This window comes from Panthera tigris, chromosome C2 (assembly GCF_018350195.1).
Source record: "Panthera tigris isolate Pti1 chromosome C2, P.tigris_Pti1_mat1.1, whole genome shotgun sequence".
NCBI lineage: Eukaryota > Metazoa > Chordata > Mammalia > Carnivora > Felidae > Panthera > Panthera tigris.
Window position 1 is genome coordinate 77021977 of NC_056668.1, and position 22785 is coordinate 77044761.

Consider the following 22785-nt stretch of genomic DNA (forward strand, 5'->3'; position numbering starts at 1 on the left):
CCTCATCCAATCAGTTGAAGGCCTTAAGAACAAAGACTAATAGGGCACCTGGGTGGCTCAGTCTGGTTAAGTATCCAACACTTGGTCTTGGCTCAGGTCATGATCTCATGGTTCATGAAGTTGAACCCCACATCGAGCTCTGTGCTGATAGCGTGGAGCCTGCTTGGGAAACTCCCTTTCTCCCCCTCTCTCTGCCCCTCCTGTGCATGTTCTCTCTCTGTCTTGCTCTCTCATATTATCTCTCTCTCAAAACAAATAATGAAATCAACTTTAAAAAGAAAAAAAAAAAGACTAATGTTTCTGGGGAGAAAGGAATTTTTCTCAAGACTGCAAGATGTCTGATGCAAGACTACCATATCAACTCTTACCTGTGTCTCCAGCCTGCTGGTCTGCTCTACCAATTTCAGACTTTGCACTTCACATAATAGTATGTGCCAATTCTTTAAAATTAATCTCTTTACCTCTTTGTCTCTTTCTGTACCTCTCTGTCTCTGTCTCTCTGTAACATGTCTAATATCTTGTCTAATGCAGGGATGTATATCAAGGGAGATAAAGAGAGAGACAGATAGAGACATAGATGAGACAGATATAGATATAGATATAGATATAGATATAGATATAGATATATACATACCTTCTATTGATTCTCTTTCTATGGAGAACCCTAATTAACATAGTTAGAATTACATTATGCAGATTAAAAGTAAAATATCATTAGTAATTTGACCTTGATTCTTGAAGATGAAATTGGTGGAGGGTTTCTAGTGTCTCTAATGGGTAAAAGTAAACCTTTCCCCAAAAAAATTCAAGCAAAGGGATAAAATAAGGAAATAGTCCTTCACTAACTTGCTTCAAAGTAAATTTTTTATAATTCAAAGTGTAGATTTTATGGCTGAAATTCCACCATCTTTTTTTCCCTTTTCTGAAGAGACAGAACTGTCAGGCTGTGAGCAAGGGGAAGGCGTAAGGGGGAGCTCATCTCCACATGATGCAGCAGAGAGCTAATAACAATCTTAAACCAAGGATTCACCCCCACTCCCCCCACGCCCGTCGCTGCCAAACATCTGATAAGCCACACTGAGCTGCAAGACACTTACTTGGTACCAGGCCTCCGTCCTCCCTCTGCTCTTGGCCCACCCCTTCTCAGAAAGAGCCCCTCAGCCTTTGGTCCCTGCCACAGAAACTACCAGAAGGGGAACCTGTCCAGGGCCAGGAGAAGGGGCGTGAACATCTCATTCAAAGCCCCCATCCCTCTCATTGCTGCCTTGTCCATTTCTAAATACAAAATTGCATCTGGCTGCTAGAAACCCTGCGTATCCTGTCACCATGATTTAACTGTGACATTAAATGGGATTCTAATAGAATCCAGGCAAGGAAAAGAGAGTTTCTGAACAAATGTGAGGATCGTTTGTAATTGGCAGCATCAGCAAATTAGATATGTCTGTTCCGTGTGAAATAACAACTATTATTTCAAGTGCTTGCTCTGTACTAACTACTGTTCCAAGTCATGCACACATATAAACTTGCTTAGTGATCATAATATGATAAAGTAACGTTTTACTCGTTGAAAGAGAAAAAAATCTAAGGCCCAAGTGTGTTATACAAATGTTCCAAGATTCCTCAATTAGTAAGCAATAGAACCAGGGTTCAAAAATTTGTGCTTTAAAAAAACATGTTTTAACATTTTTGAGAGAGAGAGAGACAGATAGATAGAGCGAGAGTGGGGCAGGGGCAGAGAGAGAGAGGGAGACACAGAATCCTAAGCAGGCTCTAGGCTCAGAACTGTCAGCACAGAGCCCGACGCGGGGCTCGAACCCATGAACGGTGAGATCATGACCCGAGCTGAAGTGGGACTGTTAACCAACTGAGCCACCCAGGTGCTCTAAAAGTTTTTGTTTTTAAACACTTACACCTCGCTACCCTCTAAAAACTGAAAGAAGATTCAAAGGACTGTTTTCAGCAGTTATGACAGGCATGAACCAATGGTTTTTAGAACCTTCATGTTCTAACACTAAAATTCATGCTAAATTTTCACATTTGTACTCTGGTTCCTCTCTCAAGCCCCTAATAATTACACAGCAGATTGTTTGCTTAGAAATGTATCCATCCATTCTGCTTTCACAACCCGAGAAGCGCAAAAAGTCAGTGTTACCATGCAGTGCCACTAAGGGGAAAATGTCCGTTCTGAAGGCTTTCTTACTCTTATCACTAGTTTCTGAGAGCCTCTCATGCCGCCCTTTGAGACTGTGTTTCTTCGCCTGCACTCTATGACCCTTCGTCTCACTTTTACTCTCCACTCTTGGTGTATCTCTTGAACTTGTTTCCAGTCCTCAGGATTATAGCTGAGCCTAAGCATCAGTACAGACGGACATGGATGGAGTAAACCAGCAGGCTATTTGGTCTTTTCGTCCAGACCTCTGTCTTCAGCAGCAACATCGCTTCCACAGGATCTGATCCCCCAGGTGTGGGTCTTAGTGGACAGAAGAAGAGATGGAGAAAGGACACGAAGGAGTCAGAGGGTAGCCACAGTGTGGAACACCTCACTGGAGGAGAAATACAGGGTAAGGATGGCTAAGCCCTGAAAGCCAATGGTCCTCAACGGATTTCATTTACACAGGGAACTACTGTAGAAGCATGCTTAAAGGCTTGTGCTCCAGACCATGGTGTGTAGTTTGGGATCCCAGAGCTTCCATTTACCAAATACGATCTTGGGTAATAGAGGACAGAGCATATAAAAGTCTAGTAATGATAGCGTGTTACCCACAAAGGTCAGCTTTTATTACTTAGGCTCATTGAGCTTTATACTTGGGTGACCTTTTGGAAGTCAATTCCTAATTATTATTGGTAGGGAAATTGAGAGGAGAAAAGAAGTAATTTGTCTAAGGGTACAGAGGAGATCTTCCTGTTCAACAGGCCAAGACATTTGCCATGTCATCGCCAACCTTTCTAGAAACTTCTTGGTCACCGTGATGCCTCTTTTGCTTATGCTTCATATATTAGAGGTCCATGTTTGTGAGTTGTTTTTCCTCTTAAGTGGGTGGATTTATGCTGAGCCATGATCTCACCTCTGTGCACTGAGGGAAGGACAGAAAACTAGACAGGATTAGGGATACCAGAGATGGGCATGGGACACACTGCAGTAAACAGCATTTACCACAACCTCACAAATAAGGCTGCGGTCAGTGAAGTAATCAGCCTCACACAGCCCCGAAACAAAATGAAAACAAAAACACGGGGCCATACTGACCACAGAATTCAAACCTCAGGTTGCCTGCGAACTGTAGGTTGATAGAAACAGGCCCTCCTGCAGGTTAAAAGGACCCAAGCATGAGTGTATTCATTGAATACATATCTTGTCTTTATTAATCCAATCTGAGCAACAAAGAAAAAAACATTTCCAAGAACAGTTTTAATTCTGAATCGACTGGAACGACAACAAAAAAGATCATGATTCACATGGTAGTGGTCTAGACTTACAGCAAATTCTGAGAACCTCCTTTGAGCTGAATACTCCTGGAGGATAGACAAATCACGTGTGATTGATACTTTTGCAGCTACACCCACACGTGCCCGCAGAACATCCACCTGGACCTAGAAAGAATTACTACCTGCAGGCCCAGACTCTGGGGACTCAACATGGATGTGGTCCCGCCCTTCAGAGCTGACTGAGAGCCTTCCTGGGGTCTGGAAGACTTTCACACTCACTTGTTAATCAGGCTTATTCCAAATGAAATCCTTTATCCAGCTCATGTGGTACCCTCTTCATGGCTAGTCCCCAAATTTCTGGGCAGACCTGTCCTTTAGACTTAAACCTTCAAAAGGTGTCTGGAGATAGCCAGGTAGAAGTGAGGGTGATGGGGTTTTGGTTTGTTGTTGTTGTTGTTGTTTCACTTTCATATAGATTTAAAATATTTTTTTGATGTTTATTTTTGAGAGAGAGACAGAGAGCGAGGGGGAAGGGCAGAGAGAGAGGGAGACAAAAGAATCTGAAGCAGGCTCCAGGCTCTGAGCTGTTAGCACAGAGCCTGATGCAGGGCTCAAACCCACGAGAACCATGAGATCATGACCTGAGCCCAAGTCGGTTGATTAACTGACTGACCCACACAGGCGACCCTGTATAGACTTTTTTAAGGGTAGTTTTATGTTCACAGAAAAATTGAGCAAAGGTACAGAGATTCTCAGGTACCACCTGCCCCCACACATGCACAGCCCCATATCAGCACCTCCCAAGTGTTAGAGTCATTTTCATCCCTCTCATTCACACTCTGAACCTATCTTTTCTTTTTTACTCTTCATTCCTTGTGACAAACTGGCAGCTCCCATGGTAAATACAGAAGTCTATCTTGTTTTCTCCTCTTGCTTTATCCTTGTTTTCTATGTTTACTTCTGCCTCCGATGTGCTTCTGGTTTTACTAAAATCATAGAAGCTTCTCCTCCTACCACACTCAAACCACATACAGAAATCAGTTGGGAAAACATTTAAATTATTCCAAACCACAAGGTCACTTCTGAGTAACTACAAAGAAGGAAGCTTTAGAGACCTGTGGAGGGAAACTGAAGTCTCAGCTAGAATGAAACCTGAGGGGGGTTCTAAAATGGAACCAGGACCTTGACTTCCTGAATGCTAGCCCAGTTCTTTTTCCTCTGGGGAAAGACTTTATTTTTCATGTTTATTTATTTTTGAGAGAGAGAGAGAGAGAGAGAGAGAGAGAGAGAGAGAATGCATACGCAGGAGAGAGGCAGAGAGAGAAGGGACAGAGGGTCCGAAGCAGAGAGCCACACAGGGCTTGAACCCACGGAACCCTGAGGCCACCACCCCAGTCAAACCAAGGCGCTTAACCAACCAGGCCACCCAGGTGCCCCTGGGGGAAGGCTTTTATATGCTCTCATCTTTGATGAACAGTTGTCTGATAACTCATTGATGAAACACTCTTTGGGCCATGATGGGGGTGCCCATTGGCCAGGTCCCTCTAAGAAATAATCACTGCTTTAAGACAAACTGCTGTGGGAAAGAGACTGGTGTGTGTGTGTGTGTGTAGGGGTGGGGGAGGGTAGGCAGCACTTTCATAACGGTGATAGTAGATTAAAGGGTATATATTCAGGTCGCTATCAGACCACTCTGTAGTGGAAAGTACCGGAAGTGCTACTAACTTGCTGTGTGATCGTAGGAAAATCTTGTTTCCTCTCTGGGTCCCAGTTTCCCAACCTATAAACTATAAAGATGTCCTACAACTCACGCAGAAATACGTGATTCTAGGGGAGACCACGAAGGGAAAAAGGGGACGGAGGGAGGAAAGAAGGCGGAGGAAGACGGACAAAAGAGAGACAAGTGTGTGTGAGGGAGGGGAACTGTTGTGGGAATAAACAGAAAATGCCTTTTAATGAGATAGTAAAATAAAGTTGAAAATGAAAACGGGGGTCTCTTGAGGCCTCTGCTTTTCATCTTTTATGCATTTTTAGCATTTCCACATATAGAGTCATTTTGGGGTAAATGTAGATCGAATGAATGGAAAGCCTGAGAAGTCTCACAAGAGGAGAAAGGGGAGGCGAGAAATGAGAGAGAAGGAGTCAGGAGCACACCGGACCCTGAGCCTGCCCAGTAAGTCCCCACACCGTTCCTGCCCAGGGCGCAGGGGCCAGCGAGGAGGGTTCCTGCGCTCCCCGAAGCTTTCCTAGTGAGCCGCCCTGAAACCGCCAGGGGGCGCTGCGCGGCGGCCGGCGGGCCGGGGGCGGAGCCGCTTTAAATCGCGGCGCCCAGCAGGTTGGCGTCTCAGTCCCGAGCCGGGAGCCGCGCAGCTTTTCGCGTCCCAACTCCAGCGCCGACCCGGACCGGACCCAGCGCTGACCCTGACCCACAGTTTCGCCAGGGGCAGCACCAGGAGCAAGGCTCCCCGCAATCACTTTCTCTGCGCGGCTCCATCACCCCAGGGAGTCCCAGGTGCGCACCTGCCAGCTCCGCCTTCTGCACCTGCCACCGGCGAGCCGGCGCGGGCACCGGAGCGAGCCATGGCCAACGCGGGGCTGCAGCTGTTAGGCTTCATCCTGGCCTTCCTGGGCTGGATCGGCTCCATCGTCAGCACGGCACTGCCCCAATGGAAGATTTACTCCTACGCCGGCGACAACATCGTGACTGCCCAGGCCATCTACGAGGGGCTGTGGATGTCCTGCGTGTCACAGAGCACCGGGCAGATACAGTGCAAAGTCTTCGACTCCTTGCTGAATCTGAACAGTGAGTGCCTTCCCCACCCCCACGGCCGTGAACCTGAGACCCCAGGCCCCCAGGGGCTCCTTTTTTGGGTAGAGGCTACCAGTTGATTCCGTGATGTAATTACATGATGAAACTTAAGTTGATCAGGTCTTCTGTTCATGTGCTTTGTGGTGAGGAAGCAAAAGAACTGTGGTTTGGGAAAAGAGACGCCCTGGGCTCAGCTCTGATTTTCCCTCGAACTCCCTGGGTGACACTTTTCTCCTGTAGGTGTGTTTTTATCTTAAATTCCCTTGAGAGTGAAGTGGAGATTGAGTGGGTGAAGGCCAACCTCCAACTTCAGATCGAAGGCCTTTCCTGGACATTGTAAGATTCAGTGTAAATTGAAGAATGGTTGGGTTTGGGCAAGAAAACCCTGTGCTTTAAAAAGTTCAGAGGCTGGTAGTTTTTCCAGATTCTACAATTACTAGACAATCCCAAAGTTTTAGATGAATTGTGAGGGTTTTAAAATCTATCTTTACTATGAGTTTTCATAGTAAAAGTCACATTCCTATATGGACTGTCCCAACCTAGTGTGTACTACCCACACTTGAGCTTGAAGACTCTGATCCTTTTGAGTTTTGAGATCCACTAAGTGTGGGGAGGCTCCATCGCATTCTCTTCCTTGACTCGGGGTTCGCATTCAAGCTGGACTCTGCAGAGGAGGCAGATTGTCATGTTATTTTGGAAAGTGTAGCTGGTGGCAGGTGGAAAAGGGTGACAAGAAGGAAAAGTTCTAAATAAGCTCCCATCATAACAGGGAGGGAAGAGTGAGGGCATAGAGAAAATGTGGCAGAGGAGACGCAGTTGAGGAAGGCAGAACTCAGCCGGGGAGGAAGGTAGTGAGAGACACATTAGGTCTTCTCTGAGCTTCCGTCTTCCTCAAAGGAATGTCTGTGTAACGCACGTCCGTTCTTCTGTCAAGTGGGAGAGGGTTATGCAGAGAGAACTATTTCGAGAGATGTATTTCTAAGGATGATGGGGAGAAGGATGATAGAATGGCATTTTTACTTTTATTTTTCTAGGTAAAAGCTTTTGAGTGCCTTTTCAGAAATGCATTAAATTGCCACTTACCTAGGTCATAACAATTCATGGCTGGAGTACCTTCCTTGAGGTACTCCACTAGTTGTCCTGCACCTGTGTGCCTCGTATGCCCTTGGACTAACTTGAAGAAAAGTTTCCTCTGTCTTTACCTGGACAAATGAGCCTGCCCGTCAGCCCCCTTTGTGTTCTGAGGGTAAACCTCGCTGTCATCATGCAAACTTACTTCTGTTGACCTGCCCACCTGCTGTGTGTGGTTTTGTCAGAAACCATACAGTTTAGAGTTATTAAATCTGTTCTGAATCTGTTCAAACAGCTTGAGCACCTGGTCCGTCAATGTGCATGGTGGTTTTGAGTGTTCTCGTTTCAACTTTTCAAAGTTCCCATATTGTTAGGATCCCTTTATACCAAATATAAGAAGTATATTAAGTACGCTCCCTTATGTAATCATTGAATCTCCCCATGAAAAGACGAATGCGTGTAAGGAAATGATGTCAGGCATTTTGCATGTCATGCTAAGGACTTGGCAGATGGAGAAGGTTTTAAGGGCAATTCCAGAGAGCTCTCTGATTCTTCTGATCAAAACAGTTCATTCTCAACACATTTAACTAGGTTTCCTTTTACTTCCTTAAGCCACCAAATAGAATCCATGACCAAATTGATCCATGTTGTAAATACTCCAACAGGTAGGTCATTGCTGTACCTGATAAAGTGTCAAAATGTTTTACTTCCATTTATTCCCTGCTAATATAGCAGTTGCAGTTTTTTGAAGCTATTGTGGAAGAACTAAATACACTCCCCTGCACATTTTAGAGATTGCTTCCTGATGATTTAAGTCCAGATCAGATTCCTCTTTTTGTTTTGGTCAAAACCAGGGTTTATCCAAAGTGGAGGTGAGGCCTTTCTCTCAAAACTGATTCCCAGAAGAGGGAGCCTTGACTCACAGGTACTTTCCCAAGCTGCCAATGACTGACCAGATGCCTCTGAATGAAGCCTAGTGAACCTGTCTCTGTTTCTCTGCCTGAGCTGTGGTCCTCACCCTCACCTAATGTAGAGACCTGGGGTAGTGGTGATTCATTGGCTGGATTGGATACAGTTTTGTAACATCTAGAAGAGAATGATTATCTTATACGTAAGTAGTGTCCCTTGTAAAGGGTTGCATTCCAGGAAGTGCTTTTAGCTTATAGCTTAACTAGAAGTTTCCTGAAATTGTACCTTGTTCTCTTTGCCAGTAGAGCCCACTTGGCATCTTAGGGTGGAGATAGAGAAATTTATCAAGGTTTGTAACAACAGACATGTTAAAAGCCCTTGATCCCCTGCTCTAGCTAGTGTCAGCTATAAAAAGCATGTGGCATTCATAAAATATCTAAAGGAATATAGGGTATTGAAACCAGTATAGGAAATGGGATACAACGGGGCTTTTTTTTTTTTTTTTTATGTGGTTCTTGCAAAGTAGTTTATTAAAATGTAACTGAGAAACTTCCTGGGGCGATGGGGGGGGGGATGTTACACTGTGTATTGTGGTTTTACTATGGCCGAAACCATTTCAGTTCCATCCCAGGTATGAGATGCTTATTGACAAGATGACTCCTGCAGCTGAGAATTGGCATATACAATGAGGAGTGCCAGATACAGCTGCAGTAGACTTTTCCTGATTAAACTGTACATCTTGTGTTGATCCAGTTCTCAAGCTTTTGGCAAGCTTGTGTCTATTTTATGTAGTTAGTTCATTGTTTCTTCTTGCTTGATTTTAGTGGCGAGAATGGTCCAAAGGATTGGGCTGTCCAAGTAGGCTGCAGTGTGGGAGGTGTGCAAGTAAAGAAGTAAGCATTTTGTAGGAATGTTGTAGGGAAAATCCAAGCACCAGACAAATGGAAGGTTAGGCTAGACTTTCCTAAGTCTCATGTAACTTTGGGATTCTGTAATTTGTTTATAAGCTCCTCTAGCCTGTTCCACTTGCTTTGCATGAACCCACATGTGTGTAGGTGTGCTTAATGAGTATGGGTTGTCAGTAAGGTTTCCCAGCACTCTCCCCATGATGTCAGGCTCAATCAAAGAGACAAAATCACTGACTTGGATTTTAAGTCTTTAAAGCATAGGCAGAGAGGAAGGTACTCACATTTCCCCAGTCTACATAATTCATGCTGCAACCAAGGGGTGTTCAAGGGGCCACTGGTGTTCGACTCTGTTTCATGAATTAGTTTTGACTCTTGGAATGATGAAAGTAAAAAAAAAAAATTAAAAATCTAAGCTTGAAATCAGAAGTTCTCAATGCTTACCCTAGTTTTGTGCTAAGTAGCTATGTATATTATGGTAAGCCACTCCATCTCTCTGGGCTGTAGTTTTCCCACTTATAAAATAGGGCAGAGCGAGGGGGATGGGGAGATGAATCCATGATTCATTCATCAACTCAACAAATGTAAGCCAGGCCCTATTTTTGCTCCCAGGGATACAGCTGAAATGACTTAGAAGGTGCCAGTGTTGATTCCTGCCTGTGCCAACATTCTTTGTTACTGACTGCCATGATTGAAGGCAAAGAAGCAAGTGCATAGTTTAGGTTTCCCTGATGGGAGCGATGGGTAAGTGGTAATATGGAAGCTTACATTCAATCATGAGGCAATTTCTCTAAGAAACAAACAAAAAAGATAGCGAGACTACTCAGGACATCCTGAGAAGTGCTAAGTCCTGACTCCTCCCAGACCACTTCAGTGACTGTGGCAGTGTTCTGAGGTCATACGCAGTGGCCACCAGCTTAGGCGTCAATAAAATGGAAATCATAACAATGAGAACTCTTGAGAAACTTTGAACTTGAGTAAAAGTGAAAAAGCCATGGGAGTATATAGTTCTGTGAGTCTGTGATGAGCTCATTTAATTGCAGGGAAGAGAGCGTTTTTGTTTCAGTCACCCAATGGTCGGTTCATTTACTTGCCTAACACTTATTAAGCAACTACTCATGCAAAGGGGGACCACGTGAGGGTGTGGAATTAATGAAAATCGATTTTGTTTTATACATACTGTGTAAGGTAGTGATATAGCAATATGGCCAGTAAATAGCATACACAATTATACAATGCCAGGTATCTACAGGAGACTTTGCTGCTTGTATAGTAAGACTTAAAAAAAAAAAAAAAAAAAAAAAAAGAAACCCTTAGAAAACAAAATGGACATACTTGTCTATACTTGTCTTTCTACACTCATGTTGATTAACCCAACTGTAGTCGATCAGTAACTTCTCACTCATTTCTTGTCTTGTAAGTAGAGGTCTTTGTAAGTACTTTTTCAAATTATACTTTCGGGTCGAAAGTGGTGAGAACCCCTTAGGGGGTCTTTAATCTCAAGATTATCGGTCTAGGTAAGTGTAATTAAAAGACTGCCTCCTCTATTTACTGCTGAATAATGATGAGAAACAATAGTGTAACTTTCTGAATGTTTGCTAACCATTTTCCCCACAGACAACTTTAGTCAGTGATAAGAATATTGTAGAGGTGTCTCTAAACTTAAAGGGCCAGGAAAGGAACAGATTGCTTCCAGAGTTGATCCAATTAGGCCAGCTCAGAGTTAATAGTTCAAGGCTATACTGTATCTATCTGGTCTAAAATGCTGTTTTGTGGCTCTCAAAGATTTCTCAACTTCTTTATCCTTCTCATCATTATTCTACTAGGAAAAAAAAAAGAAAGAAAGAATGAGCTCAGAAGCTCATTCAATGCAGAATTCTAAAATTTTGAAAGCTAAAAAAATAAAGAAGTTAAGCACAAAATATGATTTGTTCCCTCCTTGTATAAGTTTCTGGCTTTTAATGATTGAAACTAAGTCTAGCTTTATATAGGAAATTTTTACTCTACCCAGGCTCACTAGGGAGGCGTTGCTCATGAGTATATCAAAGACTAAGCTAAACACCAGAGCATTTTCTCTATTGTATTAGTGCAAATTTGAAAAAATAAAAACATGCTCTAATTTGAATTCGTTGAACACAGGTTGAATAACCCATGTAGCTTGCCAGGTACTGTTTGTAGTGTTTTGGATGGAACAAATATCTGCCCCAAGACCTCAAGGAGCTCACAATTACATATTTTAGACCTCTGACTTAAAAGGCTTCCATAAGACCTTAATTTGAAGGATTCATCTGGTTCCAGCTTAAAATTGTGCAATTTAGATTCTATCTCCACATAAAATTCTCATAACTTGTAACACAACACTTGCTCACTTTGACTTTGTAATCCATTGTTACATACACCTAACTAGTGAGTTTTCATGTTGTTATGATTCTCAGCCTTTTTTTTAACAACTCCCCCCACCCCACACGTATCAATATAGTTAAGAATTCATCCAAATGTCTCCAACGAAGCAAGATGAGATTTTGTGTTTGATGTGCATCCAGTATTGTAACATAGAAATTGTGCAAGTCAGTGGATGCCGAGACATAAATGAAAAGAGAGAAGGAGAAAAATACTGCTTTGCAAAATAACACTATTGCTTTATCAGATCTTTAAAAATGAAACATGATCTCTGTTCCATTCAGCTTATATGATTCCCAAGCAATTTTTTTCTATTTTTGCCATTATTTTTTGTGCATTGTACAAATAATTCATTATTCTGTGAAGAAATAAAACAGAGGAGGTTTGTAATGAACAGAAGAAAATGTTTCCTCCCCCTTAGAAGCTTTGTGAAATAAGGGGAAAGAATAAAATGGGTATGGCATGAACCAACTGTGCTTTCCCGGAGGACCTGAAGGGGGAAAACTTAGAGATGAAAACTGTGAATATTCGATCATTCCAGGTGAGTACAGATGGAGACGTGGAGTAGTTTATCTATGTGTGCTCCCTGTCTGGGTGGTTTTATACAAGTGTGACTCATGAGACTGAGGCACAGTAGACTTCCCGTGAAGAATACCTTGTGATTCAAGTGCTCAGACCTGCTGGGCTGGTGGCCTGGTGTTTTTACATGAAGTGCAGATCAGGATGATTATTACAGTCTCTGAGTCAGGTTGGGGGCCCTACAAGACAAACAAAGTGGAAAACTTGGAGAGACATCATAGTTTAACAATAAAAGTGGTTAATAAAGGTTGGAAAACTGTTTATGAGAGAAAAAGGCAGAAGAGGCTGAGAGATGTGGAAGGCTGCATGTAATTTAAGGGTCGTCATGGTAAGAATATTTGCTAACTGTGCTCTCTATATTGAAGGTAAAAATCCTGCCACCCCTTCTTTTAGCCCCTACAATGACTTCTGATTACACTTAGAATAAACACCGAACCCCGTACTCCAGATTGCAAAGCCCTGCATGATCTATGCCTTCTGACCACCATGCTAAACCCACCTCATTTTATTTGTCACATTCTGTCATCCTCCAGTAGAATGACCCCCTGTCCCCATTTGCCCAGGATTCAGGTCCTTCTCAGGAGCTAGGACTTGTAGTTTTAACACCAAGACAGTAGGGTGCCTGAGTAGGCTCAGTAGGCTAAGTGTCCAACTCTTGATTTTGGCTCAGGTCGTGATCTCACAGTTCGTGGGTTCGAGGCCCCACATCAGGCTCTGCGCTGGCAGCATGGAGCCTGCTTGGGATTCTCTCTCTCTCTCTCTCTCTCTCTCTCTCTCTCTCAAAATAAATAAATAAACTTGGAAAAAAAAAAAAGACAGTTCCAGGCAAACAGACAGGAGTCATCTATCCTCCTGGCATATGGATTATCTTTGTGAGTTTCAGTATTTCCTCTTCCGGTATTCTTTTGCTCTCAGTGGCATTTGGAACCAAATCTGAAATTTGTGTTATGTATAAGAACTTAGTTATTTTGCTTTTCATTTCCCTATTGCATAATGATTGTCCTTGCAAAAACTGTTGGGAAATGAGAAGGAAGGACACACTGTAACAGTGGATTCCTTGGTACTTTCCTCCTCTTACCTCAGGATTGTTTGTGATTCCAAGGAAGAAGGTTTACATTAATCTTGTAAGCAGCTTCAGTTCCTGGGAAATGCATAGGGAACATGTGTTTTCATTCAGCAGTTCTTATACTACCCTGGAATCTTAAGCGAAGTGTGTGGGTAGGGTACACATGTGCCCACACATGCTTATAAGGACGTGGATATGTAAGCGGGGAAGGTGTTTCCATTTTGGCATGTAATTAAATCATGGGGTGCCTGTGTGGCTCAGTCGGTTGAGCATCTGACTTCAGCTCAGATTATGATCTCGTGGTTCACAAGTTCGAGCCCCGCCTCAGGCTCTGTACTGACAGCTTGGAACCTGGGACCTGCTTCAGATTCTGTGTCTCCCTCTCTCTGCCCCTCCCCTGCTCCTACTCTCTCTCTGTCTCTCTCTGTCTCTCTCAAATAAATAAATAAACATTAAAATTTTTTAATCAAATAAAAATTTATCTTGGCTTCCAAAATATCTGTCAGATACAGTAAAATAAAATACCTTTGATTCTTGTGATTTTATCAGAGATTGGATGTAAATATTAAAACATTAAAATTGAATGATGTTTTAGAAATCTTTAGAGTTAACTGCGACTGGGAATGTAAGTTTTGAACATAATAAGACTGAGCTTAAGTATCGGTCTGATAATGAGATACAAAACCTTTCCATCATGTCAGCCACTTTTGCAGACCATCAAGAAGTAAGGTGTTCCAACTTCTTGGCTAGAGATATGGTCATTCACACTTTCCATAATAGAAGCATGGTCCCAAAGAATAATAAGCAGCTTACCCAAGATGGCACAGTATGTTACAATGTAAATAATATTTATATCTGCAAAAATAATTGTCACATATTAACACTGTCAATAAGATAAAGATCTTTATCTGAAGGAGGAAAAAAATCTACAATTAATCAAAGTCATTTCCCCATAAGTGAGTGAAAAAGTTGAAGGGGAGAAACTTTTATTTTCAATCTGTGCCTTCATTCCACAGTGATGGTATCATGGTTTTTACTCTTTAGGTAACATACTGGTATAACCTCCCAAAGCCGACTGTATCTATATGATCATGATTTAGTACGCCAAGGACAATAACAGGATATGAGAAAATTAGTGGAATCTTGAGAAATGCTACATTAAATTATTGTCTGCTATTTTACAACCTGACAGTTTAATCGTTTTGGACACTGGTGATACCTCTGAAAATATAAAACTACTATGTTCCAAACTAACATCTCAAAGTTTATTTGGTTTTGTTCTAAGAAAATGCCATTGATATCCCCCACCCCCAGCCCAATCACTGGAGATACAAATGTTACTTATCCAGCCATGATAATCTTTGAGAAATTCGTTACTCGTCTTCTAAATTCACCTGTTTTTTTCTGAAGCTTGATGACTGGAGTATAAAGCCATTGACTATTACCAAAGTATATTGTAAGCCATGTTAATTATAAATGGTTTAACATTAAGGATAATAACATAGGATTGTTATTTCAGAATTAAAATACTCTGCTAGTGAGGATTAGAGATGTATTAGTTCTGCTAAACCTATTCAACCAGGTCATTAATTATTTTTCTAGAGAATTTGAAGTTCATATTGAAAACATAAAATGTGAGAGCTGGAGGACTTCTTACTCATCATCCAGCCAGGAGTTTCTTTTTCTGGAGAGGAAACTTTGTTGGTTACCTGCAGAAACATTGCTGGAACTGGGCTGTCCTGACTCCTAGTTCATTGTTATCTCTTCCCTACAACATTGGAATATACTTGGCCTTCATTCATTCTCCTCTTGTTGGCCTGGGCGTCCTTTTTCCATGTTGTAAAATGTTTCCTTCCAGGCACTTTGCAAGCAACCCGCGCTTTGATGGTGATTGGCATCCTTCTGGGACTTATAGCCATCTTTGTGGCCACTGTTGGCATGAAGTGTATGAAGTGCATGGAGGACGATGAGGTGCAGAAGATGCGGATGGCTGTCATTGGGGGTGTGACATTTCTCATTGCAGGTAAGAGTGGCCCCGTCCCCCCGCCCCCCATGTCTCTGGCACAGTTGAAGACCTCGGTTTCGGTTTCCTGAGAGTTTATTGGATTGGTTGCACTTAAACTGATTTATTTAAGCTCCTTTCAGATCTTGAAGGATGTATTTCGGTTCCTTTAAAATCTTGAAGACACAGAAACCTTGAGTCGACTTTCACTCTCTCAAATAGGATCCAAATGAAAATTTGAGATCTGTGCTCTATGGCGGCGGAGAGTGGGGGGGGGGCGGGCAGGTCTGTTCATTGAGGTCCCAGGTGCCGGCTGTTTTGCTACAACCTGTCTTCCAGGTGAAGAGAGGTATTTTCTATTTGGCAAACACTAAGGAACAATTCTATATGATTCAGAAATTTTCTGTAGTGTCTCCACAGACACTGTGTAGCAGAGATGGGGAGTAATGACAGAGAGAGTACGTGAAGATTGCGTGAATTGTAAAGGTCTGTGAGCAATGGATGGGATTGAGGTTTTTTGGAGAAAAATGAGGACAACATTCCAGGCAGACAGATGTGATTCCAGAATAAATAGGATGTACTATAGAGAAGTGAAGAGAAAGGCCAAATGGAGTAGAGGTGGAACGTTGGAATGGCAGGAAATTAGGTTAGATGAGATAAGAAAGAGAGAGCCTTGATAAAGTAATGAAGTTTTGTTTTCCATAGACAACATACATGTATTTGTTGCTTCATTCAAGTGTTGATTGATGTGTTACATGTGTGACCTTTGAGAAAATGAGTACCAGAAGAAGACGTGGACAGTTCCATTATAAAATTCTATAATGAGGGGTGCCTGGGTGGCTCAGTCCATTAATTGTCCAACTTCAGCTCAGGTCATGATCTCACAGTTTGTGAGTTCAAGCCTCACGTCAGGCTCTGTGCTGACAGCTCAGAGCCTGGAGCCTGCTTTGGACTCTGTGTCTCCCTCTCTCTGCTCCTCCCCAGCTCATACTCTGTCTGTCTCTCTCTCTCTCTCTCAAAAATAAACATTAAAAAAAACTTTTAAGCCTATAATAAGAATTATATTAAATAAGATTGTTTATATGTATGTATACACATATATACACATATGTATATATGTGTGTATATAAAATAATAGACTACTATATAAATTATAAACAGTGTATGTACCTTATATAGTATATGTAGTAGTCTATTATAGTTTTTTAAAATGACGCTAGTGATATAATCTATCATTAGGAAGAGCTAGAATTAGACTTTCTTTTCTCATTTTCTCTTTGACAAAAGACTTTGTAGGGCCTTTAGCCCAGCATCATATGTGGATTTTACCAATAGTGAAGGAAGAGTGTCTGTGGCTTTACTAAAGATTTGGCTAAAGGGATCAGTCTTTGAATTTATTCAAATTAGCTCCTGTCAGAAAAAGGATGGATGGCATTTTATTCCCAACAGTTTGGTCCCAAAGGCTATGAATAAACTGCATAGTGCCCCTTCTTCGCTTACCTTCTTATAACTTCTGTAAGTGCAACACCCCTGCTTCTGTTTTACGGTAGTGAGGGTAGCAGGTTCCGGAGCCTTGTCATCGGTAGCCTTTGTCTTGGTAGCCAAAAGCAATAGTGTTTTCTGTCAAGTATTAGAGACAATTAGATTGGGCCAATTTTGGCGGGGAGTAGGGAGGGGAAAGGGAAGGAGGGAGTAGCATGGACATATTTAATCTGTTTATAGTGATAGTTTTATAGAATTACTGTAAAAAGAAGCTACTTAATCTCTTTGGATAAGAAATACTGAGATATTTTATACTTCTTATAAATGATAGGAGTAATTATGTTGAGTAAGTAGTTTCCCTGGTATTACTGAAATAGGAAGTGTGTGAGAAATTGAGGGCATGCTACGTAAATCGATCTAGCATATGGCACCTCACCAGTTCTCAAGGCAATATCTGGCATGTCTGGCCAGTGGGGCAGTAGGATTTGGTCCATACTGAGACAGGTCCTGCTCTTCCCTGCTATCTAGTTGTTTACTTTCCTTTTGGTCCTGTAGAAATGTAAATTTCGAATTTGGGTCAAGAAAAATGGAGAAGGGTTTTCATCTCTTTTGCAAGTGACTGTCTATACTAAAACGGACATTGGTTTTATCAAAAAGTTTAGTACACTAATGTGTAACAATATCTTTGAAGGAGATCTTAGCTGACACCAAGCTGTTGAGTTATTTCCCAAGGAAGTGTTATTTGTACCTGTGACCTTGGACTGTAAGTGAATAAGATGATATGAAGAGGGTAAACCATGCCCAACTTCAACTTAATATTTTTGCCTCTCTTAACAGAATACTTGGAATAAATCATGTCTGAATCTCCAGGCTCCCTCAGTTAAACTTGTCTAAATTAAAATTGACTAAATTAAAAATGTCAGCACTATTGATGAGGTTCAATTCTTGTAAAATGCTTATAAATGTAATGGGTGTATATTTTATGTTCATTGTTCCACAATGATTAACAGTCTTTTGTTTTGAATTTCTGTAGGTCTGGCTGTTTTAGTTGCCACAGCATGGTATGGCAATAGAATTGTTCAAGAATTTTATGATCCCATGACCCCGGTCAATGCCAGGTAATGCTATTCATGCATAAAATAGTTTGTTCTCTGAGAAAATACCCTTTTTATGTTCTGCAAAGTCCAACTAGTGCTGTAACTTCCCAGATTTGCTGGGAGGTTTATGAAATTTTAGTCAAACTTGAAAATAATCTAAAAGGCCTCTAACTGATGTTAAAATGAGTTTTAACAGCCTATATTGATGACAAAATTCGCTTAAAAGTAGAACATTTCCAAGCTTTATACTTTTCAAGTATATACTGGACCTTTATTTCTTGTTTATTCTTTTAATATCAATAAAGATGTTAACATATTTAACATTTGCTTTTTGAAGTATATCCCAATACTTACCGCACTTGATTGATTGATTATTTGTAAGTTAACACACTGTTTATGATTGGTTGAAAAAATAGTAATACTGTAGAGGTTAATGAATAGTACTTCAATCCCAACAGTTTAATTTTATTTAAGAAAAAAAAATATAACTTATTTATGAAAAAAATAAGTTGAGATACTACTTTGAAATTTTCTGTTCCATAACAGCTATAAAATTGGCTTTGCTAAGGTCGTTTTTCTTAAAATTGCAAGTTGTAGAAATAACAGAGCTGAGTCTTAGCTCTCATGTAACAACACTCTTTGATCAGCGACAAGGCTCTTTGTCTCGCTGTGTTCACATCATTAAGGCCTAATAACTGCATTCAAAGTCAGGATGTTAAGGTATAATTATTGTTTGTTTAGAGCTAGGATGAATGGATGAAGAATCACAGTGATTGGAGAGATAAGGTGTGCTTCTCTTCTTGTAATCACCCACATCTAGGAGAACACATACTGCGGTGATCATGATCCTGTTGGAGCCCATCCCCTAAGACTTACAATATAGGGACGGAAATTGCAGTCTCAATAGGCTAAAATTGTATCAGTAATGCATGTGAAAGCACTTCATAAATTGCTTGGCACTGTATACTTGTTATTTACATGGTGTTCCATGATCCTGAAAACCATCCACTGAGGCAGACGAGATTATCCTGCTTTAAGAGAAGCAGAAACTTAAGGCTGGGATGTGAAGGTACTTACTAGCCAAAACTGCAACAGTGGAGAATCCAGGCCTCATCACTCTAGATCCATCCCTCCTCTACTCTGTGGTCCACCATCATTCACAGATCCTCTCCTCAGGAGTCTGGCTTCATACATCCACCTGAATCAGCTAATCTGAATGGTCTGTGGATTGCTCAGAAGTCTTTTTTTTTTTTTTTTTTTTTTTTTTTTTTTTTTTTTTTTAAGAAAACCATACATTTCTGACTTCAGCGTATGTAGGTATCTAGGATCAACTATTGAAATTTTAATAGTCTCCATCGCTCTCTAGCAGTTTCTTTACAGGATACGGTTGCTACTTGGCAAGAGCATAATTGTTCAGTTTTAGCCTGAGAATCATGGTCCAAGTCATAAACATGCTTTACAGGTCTCCTACATGTGGTAAAGTCTTTGGAAATATTTGTGTGATTAACCTGGTGTTGCATGCCATATTGCCTGAGCTACTATTGCAAAGTGTCTACAACTGTAATGTAAACATTCTTATATGTATGTATTCATAAACCTTAGAGTACCTCCCCCAAGGGATCATGGGGGATTTGTTTTTAATTGGAAAAATATTAAATGGATATGATACTGATTTCCATCCTTAATTATAAAAATTTTCAATGGTTCATTGATTAAACAAATGCATTGTCTTTTCTTTTTAGGTATGAATTCGGTCAGGCTCTCTTCACTGGCTGGGCTGCTGCTTCTCTCTGCCTTCTGGGAGGTGCCCTACTTTGCTGTTCCTGTCCCCGGAAAACAACATCTTACCCAACGCCACGGCCTTATCCAAAACCTGCACCTTCCAGTGGGAAAGACTACGTGTGACACAGAAGCAAAAGGAGACAGCACTATCGAAAGAAGTAGAAAATGGACATTGTAATACTGTCATTGACCTTAGACTTTTGACTATTGTAGTCTGAACTGTGGTATTACCAAACCAAACCAAACAAAACCAAAAAAAAAAAAAAAAACGAAAACAAAAAACCCGATATTTAAAAAAAAAATACCCGTTGCTAAAAATGGCTCAGTCTTATTTTATCTCCTTTCCTTCAATACAGGAGGGAAGCCTTTTCCATTTTTATTACTGCTTCCCACTGAGTAATCACCTCAAATGTAGGGAGGGGGCGCTCCATAAATATATATAGATATGTATATATACATGTTTTTCTATAAAAAGTTCGATAACAAAAGCTCTTATCATTATATTGGTACCATTATACTTAAAGTATATCTAAAAAAAGAAAAATATATTTAATTCTATATTGATTGAAAAAAGCAGTTTATTTGGTATATTTCTATTCTTCTGTATGGACACATATATAATAGGTCAAATATCATTTTCTCTCTTTCATGAGTTATTAGTGTCTTTGACAGAAGCCCTAATCTATTTTATCAAGTATGACTTTTTTCACTTCTTCACATGTGCCCTTTTCATGTGCTTCTTTTATATTATTTTTATTATAGTCTTACACTATGTGCTTTGTCATCAGTCATTTTTCATGTCTTTATTGTTTTTCTTCATTAGGCTGAGCTTAATATTGAATCTGATAACACATTTTATATGCCTACAATTTAATGCCTAGAGTCAGTAAGAATCTCTTACAAATCAGAACGTTAGGAGAATATCTTTCTGTATGACCAGATGATATATTCCTGTTGACCTTCCCACACGATTTCTGTACTCTGCCTTACAACACTCTTGTTTGCTTTGAAAATATTTGTCTGATTGAGTTGCTGTGTGCTACTTTCCCGGGTGTTGTAACACAATTTTATTGATTGAGTTTTTAAGCTACTTATTCACAGTTGTATATCCCCCCCAAACTATCTTTTTCTCCCCGCACCCCCTCAACCATATTGTTTTCTCATATGTAATTATCATATAGTTTACTTCTTTCTAGAAAAAAATGTCTCACATGTCTGAATGAAGTGATAAACTTCCTGTAGTGATAAGCTGATGACGAATATTCCCTCTCTAGCTGTAAGCGAGTCACTTAATCTTTCTCCTTTTTTCCCATCTGTCAAATTGAGATAATGATACTTAACCAGCTGGTAGAGGCAGTGTGAGTATCAATTAGTTGATATTATTCTCATGCTTTGAACATGAACTATGCCTAAGTAGTGTTTTTATTTGCTCAATTGGCTGTTAAGAAGTCACTGAACCCAACCTCTACAATGCCTTTACATCGCCCAGCACCTTCCTTTCTCTATTGGTCCATTTCCTTTCTATCAGCTGTGTATGCCATGCTATTGGTTCCCTGTTCCATTTTAACAATTGCTCTTCGTGTTCCTGTCTGAGAAATTACTACTTCACTTGAGCAAGATGATGTAATGGAAGGGTGTTGGCTTTGGTGTCTGGAGACCTGATCTGAATCTTGGTGCTATCAATTACTACGTGAGTTTGGGCAAGGCACTTTGCTGCCCTAGATTTATTGCCTCATCTGTAAAAAGGGGATTGTGACTCCTGACCTGCCTACCTCACAGGGCTGTTGTGGGGATCCAGTAATATGGGATACATGTAAATATGGTTTGATAAGGTAAAAAGAAAAATACTCTATGAAAAAAGAATTAAGGATTTGAGTGCATAGGTTTTGGGTTGCTTTTCAAATCACTGAAAAGAGAGAAATTTTAAGAAATGGCTTTCTTGCCTTAATCTCTCACATGATGGGACACTAAAGTGGAATTCAGCTTACTAAATGGAAAAGATTCTGAGGAAGTCTTAGTTTCTTCAGTTGGTATGGCCTGATGCTTTTTGTGGCTAAGCTCTTCTTTCAGTAATGCAGACCTGACTTAGCACAAGTTTGCAGATGTAATGGGTAAAACAGGAGTGTAAGCATTAGCAAAGGCAAAATATGGAAGATGTTTTGAATTATAGTAACTGGCCAGCATATACAAGGTGTTGCTATTAGCTGGCAGCTAGCACTACTTGAATAGGTAGTTTGGAAATGGTAATTCATGGTGAAACCACATGGGGAAGTTATCCAAAGGGCTGCATCATATGAGGATATGAACCAGAAAATTTTAGTGTGTCTTCCAAATCTAAAACTCTATGTTCTTAGAAGGTATAAATCAAAGAGACTTTCTACTTACATACGTCCTAATGATGTCTGAGTGTAAATGTATGTGGCTACTGGTTGCTAAACTCTACAGAGAAATTGATAGTCTAAAATGGCCAACAGAATTGGTACACCAGAATTTATCCAATTCTGCTATTTTTGTACTCCTCTTCTGTGCCTGGAAACAGACAAATAGATATTTTGGAGTTTTGTAATGGGAATTTGTATAAAGCATTACTCTTTTTCAATAAACTGTGTTTTTTTTAATAAAAAATAGCTTGTTTTTCTAATTTCAAGATCGTCATGGTTGGAAGAAATTATGGTTGAGGATAGGATCTGACTCACTGTACGTTCCTGGGAAAGTGCCATTGTGCCTCTGGGCCATCTATCAAGTAGTTGAGTAACTCTACCCACTGTAATGGCCTATTTCTCTCAAACTGAGTTTCTACCTCATCAAGGCTGGTGATAGAAGAGAATTCCAAGAGAAGGTGCTTTATTTTCCTCATCCACAAATAGGGGACATGCTACAAAAGATGACTAAATGGTAAAATAGCCATTGTACAGTATTGTGCAAGCGTACACAACCACCTCAGAAGGTGGAAGAGTGACAGACGGTAGGCTAGAAATTCATTATCGTTTTTGTGATGATTATTATCAAAACTACCTCTGAGGAAAGCAAGTGATGAAACACATTCACTAATTACCTGAAAATATCAATAATTGATAAAGCCTTAATTGCAACCCCTCCCTGGGCAATTTTCATATTAAAGATATAGGCTTGTAAACAAATGATTGCAGCTCTGTGTGGAATTTCAGACATCAACAGGATGGGTGAGAGACTAAGGCTGTCAGTCAGTTTGATCTCAACTAATTGAGCAGATGCAACAGAATCCCAACTCTTTCTGT

At 40.7% G+C, this 22785-nt stretch overlaps 1 protein-coding gene across 1 annotated transcript; it reads left to right on the forward strand.

Annotated features, from left to right (window-relative positions):
• Positions 1-5787: 5787 nt before the first annotated feature.
• Positions 5788-22130, forward strand: CLDN1 (claudin 1). Its single transcript, XM_007083550.3, has 4 exons — positions 5788-6229; positions 15024-15188; positions 17683-17767; positions 19489-22130. Exons 1-4 carry the CDS (start codon positions 6007-6009, stop codon positions 19649-19651), a joined length of 636 nt encoding a protein of 211 aa, XP_007083612.1. The 5' UTR covers positions 5788-6006; the 3' UTR covers positions 19652-22130.
• Positions 22131-22785: the final 655 nt, after the last annotated feature.